At 43.2% G+C, this 17002-nt stretch overlaps 2 protein-coding genes across 4 annotated transcripts; one reads left to right on the top strand and one right to left on the bottom strand.

The window, feature by feature from the left end:
* Window positions 1-719: 719 nt before the first annotated feature.
* On the bottom strand, window positions 720-6537 carry ints9 (integrator complex subunit 9). 2 transcript variants are annotated; one of them, XM_019858037.1, is made up of 17 exons: window positions 6414-6537; window positions 6030-6157; window positions 5850-5910; window positions 5674-5736; window positions 5359-5498; window positions 4950-5036; window positions 4418-4538; window positions 4067-4201; window positions 3888-3999; window positions 3618-3798; window positions 3425-3485; window positions 2823-2994; window positions 2573-2697; window positions 2177-2344; window positions 1885-1983; window positions 1351-1488; window positions 720-961 (listed from the first exon to the last, which is right to left on the bottom strand). In XM_019858037.1, the coding sequence occupies exons 1-17, from the start codon at window positions 6420-6422 to the stop codon at window positions 785-787; spliced, it is 1977 nt and encodes a 658-aa protein (XP_019713596.1). In that variant the 5' UTR covers window positions 6423-6537; the 3' UTR covers window positions 720-784. The 2 variants fall into 2 exon arrangements, with proteins under 2 accessions (XP_019713596.1, XP_019713595.1); XM_019858036.1 differs by lacking the exon at window positions 6414-6537 and having other exon boundaries at window positions 6030-6402.
* Window positions 6538-6637: 100 nt separating this feature from the next.
* pla2g7 (phospholipase A2, group VII (platelet-activating factor acetylhydrolase, plasma)) lies at window positions 6638-10979 on the top strand. 2 transcript variants are annotated; one of them, XM_019858039.1, is made up of 12 exons: window positions 6639-6933; window positions 7271-7347; window positions 7498-7626; window positions 7695-7845; window positions 8045-8138; window positions 8286-8354; window positions 8635-8800; window positions 9016-9129; window positions 9408-9499; window positions 9868-10038; window positions 10140-10288; window positions 10366-10979. In XM_019858039.1, exons 3-12 carry the CDS (start codon window positions 7531-7533, stop codon window positions 10464-10466), a joined length of 1203 nt encoding a protein of 400 aa, XP_019713598.1. In that variant the 5' UTR covers window positions 6639-6933; window positions 7271-7347; window positions 7498-7530; the 3' UTR covers window positions 10467-10979. The 2 variants fall into 2 exon arrangements, with proteins under 2 accessions (XP_019713597.1, XP_019713598.1); XM_019858038.1 differs by lacking the exon at window positions 7271-7347 and having other exon boundaries at window positions 6638-6933.
* The last annotated feature ends 6023 nt before the right edge of the window (window positions 10980-17002 follow it).

Raw genomic sequence — 17002 nt, 5'->3', positions numbered from 1 at the left:
GCATTCACTTTAACTTACATCAATTTCTTGGATAATGTCTTATTTTGCTTGCTCTGTCTTTCATTTTAATCACTTTTACCCTCTCTTCCAGCATCAGAGCTCTTCTTGTCTTAGCTGCTTGACATCCAAATGTCAGTTTTGTAGCCATTTTAGCAATGCAACGTCCATCCTCGTCTGAATCGAACAATAAATACTTCCTGGCATGCAATGAACTTTTAAGCCAGCCACCGGATGCTTCGTGGTCCTCGATGGCCACAGTTAGCTCACGAAGGCTAAAAACCTTACGCTAACTGGAGCGCTTCTCTCTCATTAACGCTGCCCATCTTCAAAACCCGCCTCAAAACTCACTTGTATTCTTTGGCATTTGACTCAGCATGACTTAGGATTTGTTCTTGGTTTTGCTGTTCGGTGCTTTCTACCGTCTTTATTACCGATTTGCTTTACTGTTTGTTGTATATGTTAAATTGCTCCATGTACAGCACTTTGTATGCAGTGATGGCTGTTTGAAAGTGCTCTATAAATACAGTTGAGTTGAGAGTTGAGTTTTTTTGAATGTCCGTCGACCCAGTTGAGGTCACTGTTGGATAAGACTTTGTTGTAGTGAATGTCTTCGCGAGGCTGGAGCAGAGAAAATGATTTCGTATAACGCAACGTTTTTTTTTTCGTCGTATGGGGGGCAGGAGAATGGGAATTGTGTTAATGCATATAGATTTTTTCACATAAGGGGGTATTTTCGCCCATGTAGGTTTCATTCTAGAGGAGTGTCACATTCCTGAGTAACAGGTCAGATTTTCTGCAGGAAGCGCAGGACCAGGTCTCGCAGTGTCGTGCGCAACGGCTCATTGTTGTCGCACACAATGTGTGTCCCGTCCTCTTCCAGCTGAATCAGTGTGTCCTCCGCCTGCAGGTGAAGGATGTGTCCCTCTGCCGTCTCCTCCACTTTGACCTCCATGATGCCATTCTGCAAAGCGAATGTGCACAACTTAACTTCGTACTGCTGAATATTTTGTCAAGTCTAGTTTTTGCAGTGCCCAAAACATTCTGTTCCGCTCTCCCTAAATTTTCCAGAATTGGCTCCAGTTTACCTAATGAGGATAAATTCTTATGAAAATGGATCATGTTCCTGTACTATGACGAGAATAATCTCAAATACGGGATTTGATTGCAATATCGAAAATTATGACTATATCTCGAGCGCAATTAATTCCCATATGTAGTATGTTTTTTTAAAAAGTAGATGACTTCCCCATACAATCACACCTTCAATTTCATGTCATTTATGTCCTTATTACTTTGGCCGACTTTGTGACATTACGACTCCAAAATGAGGTGAAAAATAAAAATGCCAACCTTTTGCAGAAGTGCAAGAAAGGCTTCCAGGGGTACGGCTCCACTGAGCAGCGGTTTGGGCGCCTGACCCACTGGGGGCTCCTCCATCACTCGCTTCCTCTTCTTGGTCGGCGGCGCAGGAGGCGGCTTTGGAACTGACTGGCGATCCAAAATGCGAAAATATCTGTACTGCACTTCCAGTACATTTTTGGAGATTTTTTTTTCTTGTCCTGCTCTTGATTTCTCATATACTGTGTCAATTAACATTAGTTTTGAATGCACAAAATATTGTCAAGAAATGGTTTTGCACCAACGAAGAACCCATTTCATGTTGTAACTTTGGTAGGGATCTGGATATTATTCATATAGTCATCACATTTTTCATGGCATCCACTGACAGCAATTGTATTGCGACTCCTCCCCCCCGTCACCCATGAAATAGCTTTCCAATTGATCAGTGCGTTACATGGACAGTTGTGTAGTTTGATCACAGTTCAGCCTTGTCAGAAGTCAGTGACAACGTAGCTCTATTTGGCCACTTAGTGGTGGACTCACCAACAGCGTGTGCTTGTTGTCTTTCGAATGCAACATGGCCGAGACGGTTGCCACGGAGATGCCAGGTTTGATCTCAGAGGGCACCAGGGAGTTGGCAATCTTGGACCAAGAGCAGATGATGTCAAGTTTTTAAAATTACCCACTTGTTTACTGACAGGGTTTTTAATACAGTATACCTGTAATAGAGTCTTGACATTTCCTAGCACCAACTTAAGCAAATGCATACGGACATTTTGCACTTTACAAACACTGGTGTGGTAGGATGAGTCGGCCTCCCCCCGGCGTGTCTCACCTCGGGTAGAATATAGACGCGCTCGTAACGCCGTCTGAAGGGCAGGCTGAGCACGGAGCAGCGCCTGTAGGCCATGGGAGGGGGCTGCAGCTCCAGCATCAGATCGGAGCGATGGGACTGAGTCAATGGAGGCTGGGTGTACTGCTCGGGACATACCACATGCACCGGCTGCAAGGAGAGTTTTGGGAGTTTATGGAAAATGTATATTGAATCTTGAACAGCATTTTGTTTTGGATTTTTTTGCCAATGCATTTCAGTGGGCATGAATGAAACACAGATTTTTGCTCTTCGTGGGCCAGCTTGGTCTCTATTCCCTGCAAACAGCGGGTGTCGGCTGCATAGCAATATTTTTTAAGAATATTTGTAAAACTTTTCTACACTGGTGCAGCGTCTTACCTGGACCTCCTTGAGCAGCTTTGAAACTTGGTGGAAGTTAAGACGCGTGTCAATGGGACAGTAAACACACTTCATGGCCAGCGGCTGGTAGGGGGCCAAAGCATCCAAGTAGGAGAAGTCAGGTTCTGTTGGCGCAAATGAATGATAACCTTGCCATCAGGTACGGGCACGTTTTTTTTTTCTTTTTTTTCAAACCAGGACTGCTTAGTTTTATAGCTTGTGTGTTTGCAAGTTTTGAAGATCTCATCACCGGTGAAGATGATGGTGTTCAGGCTGGATTTGCCCCACAGCTCCATGAAGTGGACCACATCCCCGAAGCGCAGGGAGGGGTGGCCAGTGAACACCACGCATGGTTGGCGGAAGTCACTGCTGAAGTCACCATGAATGCTGGGGTAGTGCTTCAGCTTGTTGCTTTGGATCAACTGAAACAACAGCGCAGGACTCACACATTAGCTATCACACACCTGCTTTAGACGACACGTTTTGTCAGTCTTGCAGTAGCAGTTATAGTCTTGCCTACTCGTTAGTCCCCATGTGGATCTGTTATTTTGACAAATTATTCAACATGCTAAAATGACAAAAAACTAACAATACATTATATCTCAGAATTTTTAAATTATGCCTTTTTTTCTGAAAATGTTGATGCGAGGATTATGCCCGACAAGCTAAAATAGAATGTATTTCATTCTAGCCCAATGTAGAGTCATTTTGCGACCGATTACAATACAAGCCTGGCTGGTAAGAACACTATAGAGCCCAATCTGTCGTCAAAATCTCTAAGATTCACTCAGAACGCTACAAAAGTGCCACTTTTCCACACAACATATGACATTATTGTTGTCGAGTATGTACCTCTGCATGGGGGAATGGAGGCTCCGGAAGATACACCTTTGACTGCTTGTTGTGACAGAGCCTAAATGACATTTAAAATCAAAGTGAGCTTGTGTGACATAGAGCTGCTTAAAAAAGAATTTATTTTTCCCCCTGTTCTACAGCCACATGAGTAAAACAAAATGTCAAGAGAAAAAAAAAAACATGTCCTCACCACTCAGCAAAGATTTGCGAGAACTCAAGGGAGCTGTTGGCGACAGGGGAGATGAAGTAGAAGGGGGTAGTACCCAAGTTGGCACTGTCGATGAACTGGTACAGACACTCTAGCAGGTCATAAATCACCCCAGAAGAATAGCACGGCACAAGAACATTGCCTCCGGCACGGATTGTCATGGCTACAAGGCACATGCAACAAACAATTAAATCATCACAAAATGCATCTTTGATTAATCACACAGTAGCTCGTCTGCATATTTTAGCCAACCTAGATTGCTGCAGAATTCTCCCAGCATGCCGTCTGGGTTGGCAGTGGGCATCTGGGTGAGACCTGTCAGAATGAGAACATCACTGTTCTTCAGCGAGCTTTGGTCCATCGGCTGGGAGAAGACAGAGGAAAGACTGCTTAACTTTTGACCAGAGTGGAATGGGACGTTTCGAGACTACCTGCGGGTGTGTGGTGAGGAGGGACGAGCCGGACACGTAAGAAACTTTCTCATGATGAGACTGGATGATCCAGTTGGAGCTACCCAACGAGTAGCCGGAGCTTAACGGGGAGATTTGTACAGCTCCAAACAGCTCCTGCAGCAAAAAAGAAATCAATCAAATTCCTTGGATTTTGTGTGCATAAAAACTAAGTGTACAATTTCGAATGTCAAAAAGGTATTGGAACGTGTGTGTGTGTGTGTGTGTGTGTGAGCGTGTGTGTGTGTGTGTGAGCGTGTGTGTGTGTGTGTGAGCGTGTGTGTGTGTGTGTGTGTGTGTGTGTGAGCGCCCAAAATTAGGGCAGCTTCTTACCACTTTTTGTGAATAACCCACAAGCTGAACTTTGCTGAGGGCAGAATTGACCTCCTGCATTCCGTAACTTCGTTTCCACGTCCAGACATCGGTGGCATCCTTTAGGGGTCCAGGAAGCAACCTTGTAGATAAAAATCAAACTGACAGGTCACATATACAAGCGTGAAGAAGGAACTAATTAACACAATGTGATTTATTTTAAGAACAGAAAGAAAATCACACGCCTATAGTGACTGCTTTTCAAAAAAGCGACTAGGAACTTAAATGATGGCTAATAGGCATCAGGTGAGGAATATTCTTTACAATGCGTTCCAATTGACAAGAAAGTAGCCGGGTGGAAGACAATCATGCAGTCAATTTTGCTGAGTCATGTTGCCTTATCATAGGATGAGAGGCAAAGCCTTAATACTCGACCTGCTTGCAAACTATGTATTTTGCAGATATCAACTTGCCTTACTTGTACTCATGAGAAGAGGACAGTGAGATAGAGCTGCCTCCAGCAGAATTTGTTTTGAATAATGATGAAAGATACCTTTGTATTTCCTTCTTCTTCCAGGAGGTGGCAGACTGAGCTTTGGGAACTCTCTCCATGAACTTCACCAGCTCTTCCATCAGCAGTCTGAATAAATACACTTGATGACTTTAAAACGCAAACACCGGCAAATGATATTTACAGGAGTAACTTACACCCCTGGCCCCTTTTCCACAGTCATATACAGTGTTGTGAAACACTATTCATCGCTTTCAAAATGCTTTGTTGCATCGTTTTCCCACTTTAATGTTTTAAGATCAAAAACATTTTCATATCAGACAAAGATAATCCAAATCACTTTAAAGCCATATTTCAAAAGCTTCAGGAGAGGGCAAATACGTTTAAAGACCGTACTAAAATGTCACAAATGTTTCAACTGAAAAGTAAAACAGATAATATGTCTCTCTACCTTCCAATCTGCAGGGTGGGCTCTGTGGCGTACACTGTGCCAGTGAAGCCTGTGTTTTCTGTGATGTAGGGCAGGGCCATCATGCAGTGGTAATTGGAGATCAGGATGACATCGATCGTTGACAAATCCAGCAGTTCTCTCTGTTTTGTTTGTTTTGCACACAAATCGAGCTCATTTACATACCTATTACCGCTGAATGTGCAGCAAGACCTTAGTACAGTACTAAACATTGTTCCTGTCCTTTGCAGCATTGTGAACGAGCATTTTGTCTAAAAATAAAGGCTGGAGTTTGCATGCAGTTCCTCAATGTAATACCTCGGGGAGACAGAACTCTGGCTGTGAGTCCACAAACACTCTGCCTGCACACTCTTTCAGCTCCTGGAAATATCAGAACGTGAGAGTCATTTCACAGTCAACGATTAGTCTGACAAGACAAACGCAACACAAAACAAAAGCATCACTCATAATCCACCAAAATCAGTCTCTCCAACCTTTTCCAAGTTTAGTGTTCCGTCTTTGGCGCTCCAACCTGGTAGCTTTGAGAGTCTTGGGCTGTAAAAGCAAAACATATCCACTGCATACTGTAATTTCAAGTACACTTGAAGGGAAAGTTGACTTTTCAGTGGCTAATTTCATTAACAAATACACTATAGCCAAACAACATTACTCACCTGTGCACGAGGGGAAGAGGCAAGAAGTTGAGGACAGACGTGGTGTCCAATCCACAATCTAGCATGATGGTGGTCGATTTAAACTTGAGGACATTGCAAGGTAATGTGGGATGGCCAGACAGACAGTACTGATTGAACCCAATCAGTAAGAAAGGAATAATCATCGATTGCCCACAAAACAAAAAAACGTATATGTACAGACGGAGTATATTAACATCAGCTCTCAAAACATCACTGAGTGCGATAGTTTACTATTTGGCTCGTGAATGACATTAAGAACCTGCGAGTTGCTAAGCCTAAAACATCTGCTACGACATCCCAATACCTTTAGACTGTACAATTACGTTGTCAGAGAAAGACTAATAATACGTGCATGTTACTTACCAATTTCATTTTTGTATAAATAAGTACATCAGCAACATAGGAAGAAAATGTGATTACTGCATCGCTATTACTTTCGCCTTGGAACAGTTTCTACTTCGCTGGCATGGTAGGTGGTACACAAACGCCAAAATACGCACAGCGTCACCTATCGTTTGCCGGAAGATTGCGGCTATAAGATAAAAAAGGCTTCCGGTGTTTTGTCGTTACGTTCACGGAGTTTGACGTCCGAGGTTAAATTACGTTGAGATGCAGTTACTGAATGTTACAACGTCATTTGGCACGTCTATGATTAGAAACGCACACTATGTTTACAGCGGTCAATATGAGTTCCAAAATGGTTAGAGGAAGGAATCCGATGAACTGAGTCGTGGCTAACGGGAGGCATTACCTTCTAACACCCGACCTTGTCAAAACCACTCCCTAGTGGCTCACACTTCGATCTGGCTAAGTCATTTGAATGTTGCGACATGGATTGCGGAAACTTTGCCCAGTAGTCCTCGAGCAGTATTTACCTCCGCAGGTAAGATGTCATTTTAATTTTAAGGTCGTTGTCTCCTCGTCTTTCCTACCTGTGAAAACCAATCGTATGTTTCCTAACACTACAGTATGACATTGACTCGTAAATTGAGCAAACATTGATTTTCCTGAATTTCCTTCACATTAGCCCGTATATCAGCGCTTTTGTTGTGATTTGACATGAAATGAAATAGCCATCAAAAACGTGTCCCCTTACAAAGCCAGTCATGCTTTGAGATAAAAATGCCAGACAATTATGAATGTCATACTTATTATTGATGTCCGACTACTCAAAATAGTTTACTAACTAAAAAAAAATATATATATATATTTTAATTCAGGTTGTATTTCGTAATCGGACACGAGAGGTTGACCCGGGGCTGAGTTTTCCCGAAAGAAGTCAGTGAGATATAGGAAGGTAATAAAAACGTCATTAATGTTATTGAACACCATGAGTAATATAATTTTATTGGTTAACAAAACAAAGGTTTTGTTTTTATCACACTAAGACGTGTGCATGCTTTTTTTTTTTGACTTGACACAGCCCATTACCCCTTTTTGTCTGCAGATCTGGGGAGGTGGAAAGTTAAATTTTTCAACTATGGGAAATATGTCGTGTAACAACCTTGAAATCCCTCCACCCAAAGGCCCAAATCCTGCAGGATGCACCGACTTCATGATGGATCACACATTGCAGGTGAAGCTCAGGATGAGGAAGAACACCCAGTGTGATTGTTTTTGTTCATGTTTGCATTTCCTCAACAGGGCAGCTTCTTCCGCCTTTACTATCCATGCCAAAGGATGGAAAAAGCAGAGTTGCCAGACTGGATTCCAAACAGAGAGTACTTTAACGGGCTGGTGGAATTCATGAAAATCAACAAGACTTTCGGTGAAAGAATATTCAACTGCCTCTTCGGTAATAACAATGACACTCCTGTTTTTTTGTAGTTTCATCCCCACAGGTTAGTCATGTTGCACTCATTCTGACCGCTTAAAAATTATATAATTTTTAAAATTATAGTTCATAATATAAGAACAAGCACTTAAATGTGAGCTTTACTTATTGGAAAAGAGCGAAAGAGTGTGCAGTTTATTTATTTACCCTTTTTTTCCAGGGTCCATTAAGATTCCCGCCTACTTGGATGCTCCATTTAATTCAAATGAAAAATGTCCAGTAGTTATCTTTTCGCATGGTTTGGGGGCCTTCAGGTATATACCAACTTTTTTTTTTTTTTTTTGGGAAGGGGGGGCATTGACACATTTAAACATGTACCATTTTGTGTATGTTGTTGTTTTTTTTTTTTGTTTGTTTTTGACGGAATGTCTAAGTTGTTATTCCCCCCCCCCTTTTGTTAGGACTTTGTATTCAGCCATATGTACAGAACTAGCCTCTCAGGGCTTCATAGTGGCCTCTGTGGAACACAGGTATGTGTACCGTACACAATCAACACTGCAATAGACAGAACTGTCCATGAAATGACTCCAAGTGTAACAGTGTTTAGTCCCATGAAATTTTAGGTGAGCAGTACTGAATGCCACTATGGTTTTAGAAGTTTCCTTTTTCATTTACCTGGGAACAATTTGAGGTTCGATCTCCTGAGTTTCAAGTGGGACGTGGCAGATTTCCGAGCACTCTCAAATCACACACTAAATCACAGTGGCGTTTGTAAAAAAAATATCTTACTTGCACTTCTGTCTCCCACAGGGACCAGTCTGCCTCAGCCACGTATCACCTCCAGCCAACGAACGAGTTGGATACAGCCAACAAGAATTCCTCCAGAACTTCACTCAGAGACACCTTGGTGAGGGAGTGGATGTACTACAGAAGTCTGCGAGAAGGGGAGCAAGAGTTTCCCCTCAGAAACAAGCAAGTATGAAGCCTTAAATTGTTTGACTACACTACTCGACCCACAGGAGTCTCACTTTAACAACATAACAAGACTGCAGTTATGAAATAAAAGTCTCTCATCTTTATGGTGCTGTGAAATATTACAGAAGGTTATTTTTGCATGTCAACAATTTTTTGAAGAATGTGTAAAATTTGAGACAGAAAAAAATTTGAGACAGAACCTTGCGTCTTTTCCAGGTGAAAGAGAGGGCCGACGAATGCATCCTTGCGCTTCAGAAACTAACGGAAATAAACGCAGGAGTTCCAATGCAAAATGTTTTGCATACACAATTTGACTGGAAGACTTTGGAAGTAAGTCAAATGATGCCCCCAAAGGCAATCTATTTTCACTCGTGGATGCAGAAGTTCATACAAAACACCGTGTGCATCTGGCACACGGACACAGCAGCATTAAAAAGTCAATTTTCAAAAGGTTTCCTTTAAGACTGTTGTTTATTTTCAAGACAATCATTTTATCTTGACATGGCCTCCCCTTTGATTTTATACGAGTAGATATAAAGTATGTTTATGTACTTTGTGTCGGTCCTTTGGTAAACCTACCTCTGATAAAATGTCCTTTTCAATGCAAGAACTCCATCGATCTCGGCAGAGTAGCAGTGATGGGCCATTCCTTCGGGGGAGCAACCGTCATCGAAGCTCTAGCCAAAGAGGTCAAATTCAAGTAAGTGCAGTTTCTTCACCTCAATCCATTTACTATCCCAATTAAGCTCACTTGGGTCACAGGGAAGCTGGAGCCTATCCCAGCTGACTTTGGGCCCACAGTCTTCTCTGCGAGCTACGGCTTCCTCTATTTACAACCATAACCTGCCTCAAAATTCAGTCACGGCAAAAAGCTTGTTGTTGAAATCAAGCCAATTAAAAAATGAGCATTATGGTTCGAATGTGATATTTTTCATTGATATCTCCAACTGGGTCTCACCGGCAGGCAAGTTCCCCTGAAACAGGAAGTCAGTCTAAAATGAAGCACTTACTTGGCCATTGAGGGGGTCTTTGAGAACGTCCTTCTATCTTGCTCTCCCTCTCTCTCAGGTGTGCTGTAGCGTTGGATGCCTGGATGTTCCCGTTAAAAGACGAAACCTTGCCTCAAGTGAATCAGCCTATCTTTTTTGTCAACTCTGAGAAGTTCCAGTGGGCAGAGAACATTAAGCGCATCAAAAAGTTAGACTCATCAGACATAGAAAGGAAAATGGTGACGATCAGGTACAGCACGAGCATACAAGAACATTGATGAAAAGGAAAAAAAAAAAAAACAGCATTGATTTCTCTCATTGTGATGTGTTTTGTTGCCATTGTTCCTGCAGAGGGACTGTGCACCAGTCTTTCCCAGACTTCACCTTTCTGACAGGAGACTTGATCGGCAAGCTGATGAAGCTTAAGGGTGACCTCGACCCAGAAATCGGGATCGACCTCTCAAACAAAGCGTCACTCGCATTTCTGCAACGGCACCTTGGTAAAACTCGTCTTAACCCATTACCTCTGACATTTAAAATGCGAGTAGTGTCTGATTTAATTTTTTTTTTTTTTAAGATTTGGAAAAAGACTTCAATCAGTGGGACCCCCTGATCGAGGGGGATGACGAAAACCTAATTCCAGGAACTAATGTCATTTTACTTCAGTCGGCCATCTGACCAACTAATTCCGGGCAAATTCCTGGAGCCTTTGAACCTTCAAATACTGAACGCATGAGATGACTGCACATTGTTCAGCCAAGTCACATTTTAAGTGGTTTTAAAATGGACATTTGGAGATTGTTTCTTTCTGCACGTAACTGACCACTTTAAAGTATTATTTATATCTGTTCACATTTATTAGCATTTTATCAATTTATTTTTAAATCAATGTGCGTCTTGTATTCCAGTTTGTGTTGTTACCAAAACATCAACATATTTGGTGTGTGTGCATTTTTTTTTCCGTTTTTCATCATGAACCAAATTCATGAACGAAATGTTGCCATATTGATAATCAAGAAAGAACTATGAATACATGTACAGGGTGTACATGGGTAACAATGTGAGATGTGCCTTCATTCACAGTATGTCAGTCCAGTCTATGTACAAATAAAAAATTCTTAAATCTAGGTATTTACTAACTGAAGTTTATTTTTGTGTACACTGAAATAAATCAAGTTTTTTAAACCTACATCAACAGTCTTGTTTTAAGTGCTCAGTAATAGTTTTAATCACAAACAGTTTTAATCACACCTGTGCTCCCTCTTACCTCAAACAACACAGAAGAACAAAGAGAACTTGAACAAAACAAACTGTAAACATATTGGCTGTCACTCTTCAGTGTCAACTGAGCCATCCTTGAGGACCACAGGCAGGTCTTAGGTCTGACGATATCACCGGAAAAAAAAAAAAAAAGATTTTGAATTCCAAAGAGTAATTGAGAGAGCATATAAATGAGTCAAATCAACGTCATTTTACCTTGTACTCGCCGTCCTCCATTTCCTCCTCTTCATTTTGTTCTACAACAGGAACGCCATGACAGCATTACATTTTACATCGATGATCGATGTTACTCTTTAATAGAATCTGAATAGAGAATCAGAAAAGTCCATTATCACCGTGCATGGCGGCCTCATATTCTTGCTTGTGGCTGTCTGTCAAACAGTCTCTGACAAGACAGATCACCTCCGCAACATCATCCTGAATGGTAGCAACATTAGCATATGTCATTCTACCATCGGGTTACTCTGCAAGCACAACGCATCCTTGACCGTTTGGAAACTGCTCAACTAGGTTAAGGTGGATTCCGTGTTACCTTGTCCTGTGTTGATATCTCTTTCTCTTCTGGAATTGGCAGTAACTTTTCTGGTGACGATTCTGATGATGAAGATAAAATACATAAAACTTCTCCATAAAACATTGATATTAATTTGTAACTGTTCATAAAGAGCTGTCAGGTCATGTCCAGACAACATTTATAATATGTTGTGCCAATAACATCGCATGTAACTTACCAATTACTTGCCATGTAGGAGGCTCAAAAGGATGCAGTGGTTCAGTCATGGCCTACAATAAATAATAAATACGACTTCGATATGCATCTGCTTATGTACAGAAGGCGCCAAGAAACCACATGCAAAGCATGCAAAAGTACTGCAACATTGAACAGTTGATCGCGTGCATTCAAAAGTTGAGAGTAATTGACACACGATGTATCAATATTTAATCAACATTAAAAAAAGAAAAAAATGTCTACAATGTGCATTTATTTTGACAACTTTAAAGGATGCTCACATTATCAGCAGCAACTGCTAACTCATATTATCCCTCCATATTTGGGATACGCAAATCATTATCGAGCCAAATGTCTCACTTCCTTCCCCTAATGTCCCTAAGACGTGCACATACACAAACACATGACGCAACCCTCTGGTTAGTCCCTGAAGCATCGCTTTCTACACAAAAGCACAGTGCTAATTTTACATTTTATTCTGACGCCCAAAAAAATCCTACGAAGACCAGAGACTGTGAATGGAGACGATGTGGTGACCCACAGGCCATATCATGCTCAGGTCAGCCCATGGGTGCAGCACATGTTACAATAACAACTTATCCAGACGCAGTCGCTCAAGTCTGGGCAAAGTACAGCCTGAACACAGCCTCTGCACGGCTCATGGCTAGTGGTCCAGTTTCTCACGTGGCCCTTTTGCAAAATTAATTAACCACACTGTCCTTAGGTTGTGACAACAACGCCAAGACTCATTCACAGAACGGGGGAAAAAAAGAAAAACAAATGGAAATGTATACGCAACTCATGTGGAAATTTAATGTGATGCAAATTACCATTTCCTCTCCCAACTCGCTAATGCGACATTGGTTTCTTGCGGCCATTGCGCCATCACTCTGTTCATTTGGATCTGTAAGCAGCAGAAACGTTATTTACATATTTAGCAATTTTCAAGTGTTTACGGTTTGTGTTTTGAAGAAAAAGTTTGGCGAGAGTCGTAGCAGTGGTGGAAATACTGCTCTCTCGTGGATGACAATCTCTGGGCATGTCAACCAGCTTCACAAAGAGTTCCATGGACAACAAAGTCAAGGAGTCATCGGTGGATGTTGATATCAAGCCCTGCACACATTAGACGAAATAACAAAAAGGACTTACCATCAGAATTGGCCTTGGCATTCGAGCGGTCGCTCATGTTGCGGCGATCCACCGTTCCAAATGGAGACAAGGACTCATCCGTGGCCTCCCGAATGTTCTTGGTTGGTGGAGAATCCACCTCATCTGACAAAGGTGCGTCAATCGCAGAGGCAGCTTGCTCATCAAAATCTTGGCCACTCCCCATAGCGCTCTTTGCCATATTTTGCAGGGGCGCCACATTTTGTTCTATTCCACTATCAATCTGTGAAACGGTTTCAAGGTGAGGAATCCTCTTTCCCCCTTGACTTGTTTCACTAAGGCTCCGGCTTTCAGACAAACACTTCTCTTCTGGCGGGCACTCGGTGGAAAGGATTGAAGTGTGAAGACAATCCAGAGGGCCGCGAATGTCCTTTGGAGTGCTTGTTACTGCACAGTGCAGGTCAGCATCATGATGATCTGTCCCATTGTGAGCAACAGGAAGAGCAAGCCTTGTGTTTTCACCCTCAAGGGCTTCGTTTTCTGTTTTCTTCACAGACGCATCACTTGGGCGTAGTTTTTTATCCAGCACGTTCTGCGCGACATGGGGTTTGTTTTCCAGCATGGAAGTCATCCACCAGCGTTTCATAGTCTCATTCAACCTCTGACCTTCACACTCCAACTGCACGAGGTTCACGCTCTTTTCGTCTTCTCTCGAAGGCTTGGTGACAGTCATCTGCAACAATTTGTTTTCTGCAATTGAAGCGAATTCGTTGAAAGCCCCATCACGCCAAGAGCCGTGAGACTCATCAAAACCGTCAAGCTGACACAAAAATGCCTGCAAATGAGTTTGCAACAGCTCAGGGGGAATTTCCATCAGATCTGCGCCGGTAACTTTAGCTGCGTTTCCGTAGTCCACAAACAGAACTGACAGCTCATCTCCATCCTTACTCAGTACTTCGGCGCGACACCAAACCTCATCCTCGGTGAAAAATGCAATGCACGGTGTGCCGGGTGACAGCGCGCTCACGCCGACACTTGTTTTATAAGCTGAATTTCCGATTTCCAAGAGACTTTCAGTTATCCGATCAAGTGCCGCCGAGTTCGCAGGCTGACACCAAAATGTATGTGCATCACGAAAAGCTGAGATGTAAACATCCAGCTGTTGTCCCTCGGCAAATTCTAAATGGTGGTAGCAGAGCGAATAGAAATTCAGTGATGTTTCCGAGCCCCACTCACATTCTCCCATTTTATGTTCCATGGCAGGTGGGGTTTCAGGACATGCTGCCGGTGCTTTACATGTGACCTGCACGCCATTATCCTCAAGAGTGACTTGCCACATTACTCCCGACCGCCGCACAAATCGACACTTCAGCATTTTCTCTGCATTTGAGCCAATCTCTCTTTTCAGAGTGGACGCCACTTCCGCATCGAGCGCCGCCAGAGATCCGGCTTCACTGAGCATGCAGTGGGTGCTGTACCTTGGCAACTGCGCAAAAGCCTGATTGAGTTTGGCAAGTTTGGAAAATGGTAACTGCGCTGTGTTACCAAAATCAACAAACTCTACAAGAGCCAAAGAGCCAGAGAGCACTTCCGTGACACCTGCCCGGTACCATAAGGAATCATCGGGAAACTCTGCTTCAACGAGGTCGCCTGGATCTACCTGAGTGATGGTGCGCTTGGGAGTGGACAGTGGCTCATTAAGCTTGTCAACAAGGGAGAATATTTCATCCTCTTCTCTGACAAGCTGCACATAGAAACTCGACGGGCTGTTGTAATGTGAAACATAAACGTCCGCTTCCATATCCACTGTGATCACATTTTTGGGCAAGTCTTTAAGTTTAGCGACTTTTGGATAATTGGCTTTGGGGAGCACAATGCCAAATTCTTGAACGGGTGATTCAGGATCCAATATTGAGTTGTTTGTGACTGTGAGATTTTCTTTTCTTTCGGTCTGACTACTTTGCTTGTTGGGATGATGCCGTTGATGTGGCGGTTGATACAGTTCTTGCGAGGAGGTTTTACCTTTCCGCTCATTCCGCAAATTCCGTCTTGGAGGTTGTGTCGCTTGCTGTGCTGGTTTTGTGTCAAAGGCGGTGTTTTTTTGTCGGACCTGAGCAGACACAAATGTTGCTTCTTTTTCCCCGTTGGCATCCTCAAGAGCTTTCCGACGCTGGGATACACCTTGACATTCAGTCGGCACCTGTAGCTGAAAATTTTTCTTCAGCTTTGAATTGATTTGAGTGTTTTTGTCATATAGTTCAACCAGGAGACTCCCACTGGGTTCCTTGGCTAAAGCTATTGCTCGGAACTTGCATTCTGTCGCAGACGTTTGAAACCAGTTATTCACCTCAGCGGGAACATCGATCGGGACATCAGATAGACGGCACAGCACTGCTTGCATAGGGACAGACATGATGTCATTGGCCTCTTTGGGCACTGGAAGCACGTCTGAATGGGCCACTTCGGCCGTATCGCCATAATCAACAAAGTAGACCAGAATCGATGGGCGTGTGACCTTGATTTGTGCCCTGTACCACAGCCCATCAGTGTACTTTGCAAAGCACAGTTTTTGAAATAATGTTGGTGGCTTCACATTGCCAAGCTGATTGCAGAGATGGTTGACCTTCTTATTGAGGTCCTTAAGCACATCAGCATTCCTTTCAAGTTGGCAGTAGAACTGACCGACACTGTTTACACATGTGACTGTGACTTGCTCTTCAGTTCCAATTTTGATGCTGTGTGTTGAGTAGTAGTACGTGTCCAGGCGGTAAGATGGTTCGGGCACTGCCCTGCCAGGGGTAAGTTTGGCCATACTGGTGCAGATGCTCTCATTGGGAGTTTCCAGATCGACAATGTTGAGAACTAGTTTCTCTTCATTGTACATGACCGCGTATATGGTGCACTTTAAGATAATAAGGTTGGAGGCAGCAGTGTTCACAAAGTGGAGAAATTTTTCTTCTCCCTTTTCGTTCCACTCGTTTACAACGGACATGACCTCGAGAGGGTTGTACAGGCTGCACCGAAACGCTTGACCGTGCAGCTCAAGAAATTCACGGCTGATCTTCCTCAGGTCGTGGAGAGAGACCGTCTTTGTGTGACCGTAGTCAATAAAAAGAACGGCCACACGAGTTGATTCGTGTTTGCGAATTACAAGTCCTCTGTACCAAAATCCATTGCCAGGGTGTCGAACGACACAAGCTGCTTCTGTAAGAGGCTCGTAAACGCTGCCGGCATAGTGTGCCTGCATGGCGTGCATCAGCTGTATCAGCTTCCCTGAGGTTGCAGCGAGCTTACACCAAAAATTATTTGGGCTCTCAATGTAACTCACAATGACATCGAGGATACTGCCAACGGGAAACATATTTTCCTGGAACGTTCCAATTTGTAACTCTTTGCTTGAGAGATCAACATTATTTTGGGTCTGAAAATAAACCTTGCTCTTTCCGTGAACACCCAAAGCTCCAGCTTCTGAATTTTCAATGGAGATTTGGGATTTCTTTTCCATCTCACTGCAGTCGCCGTGGCCGGAAGAACACAACATCTTGCCAATGTGGCTTTCTCCTTGTGACTCGGGATCTACCAGTGTTACGGCAGAGGTATCACTGCGGTTTTCCATCATGTGTACTTTCAGCAGTTTGTTAGTGATCATTTTAATGAAAAACTTAACGACAGAGCGACTCCAGCTGAGATACTTTGGCCCAAGGTCTGCCAACGAACATTTCACTGCAAGCTGTGGCGTTTTTTTTAACCCACCAGGAAGAGTTCTGATGTGACTCTCATCCACCTCCTCGGTGCCTCTGTAATCCGCCAAGAACACCTTAATTTTTGTTCCTCCAACTTCTGACACAATAGCTCTGTTGAAATCACCATCAGCTGCTTTGTCTGCACAGCTGGCACCTACGGCAGGCGTTTCCATCAAATGTTGACTGGACACGTGAGACACGCAAGCCACATGTGAGATGTTATCCGCCGGAAACGCGTTATTTCTCTCCACCTTTGCTTCGGCCACCATGGTAGGTGACATTATTCCTTCATTAATTGAAAACCGGGGTGGATGATGGATGCCTTTTGCTGTGTTTTCGATTGTGTAGTCACA

Source organism: Hippocampus comes, unplaced genomic scaffold (assembly GCF_001891065.2).
Source record: "Hippocampus comes isolate QL1 unplaced genomic scaffold, H_comes_QL1_v1.1 scaffold339, whole genome shotgun sequence".
Classification (NCBI taxonomy): Eukaryota; Metazoa; Chordata; class Actinopteri; order Syngnathiformes; family Syngnathidae; genus Hippocampus; species Hippocampus comes.
Note: the sequence above shows the minus strand (reverse complement) of the source record. Positions and strands in the feature narration are given on the sequence as shown.

Coding starts and splice junctions, on each gene's coding strand:
- ints9 (XM_019858036.1), bottom strand. CDS start 6,193: ATGATTATTCCTTTCTTACTGATTGGGTTCAATCAGTACTGTCTGTCT. Junction 5,911..6,029: donor CCTCTTCCCCTCGTGCACAG/GTGAGTAATGTT, acceptor TTGCTTTTACAG/CCCAAGACTCTCAAAGCTAC. Junction 3,486..3,617: donor TCGCAAATCTTTGCTGAGTG/GTGAGGACATGT, acceptor AATGTCATTTAG/GCTCTGTCACAACAAGCAGT.
- pla2g7 (XM_019858038.1), top strand. CDS start 6,871: ATGTTGCGACATGGATTGCGGAAACTTTGCCCAGTAGTCCTCGAGCAG. Junction 7,846..8,044: donor AATATTCAACTGCCTCTTCG/GTAATAACAATG, acceptor CTTTTTTTCCAG/GGTCCATTAAGATTCCCGCC. Junction 9,500..9,867: donor GCCAAAGAGGTCAAATTCAA/GTAAGTGCAGTT, acceptor CCTCTCTCTCAG/GTGTGCTGTAGCGTTGGATG.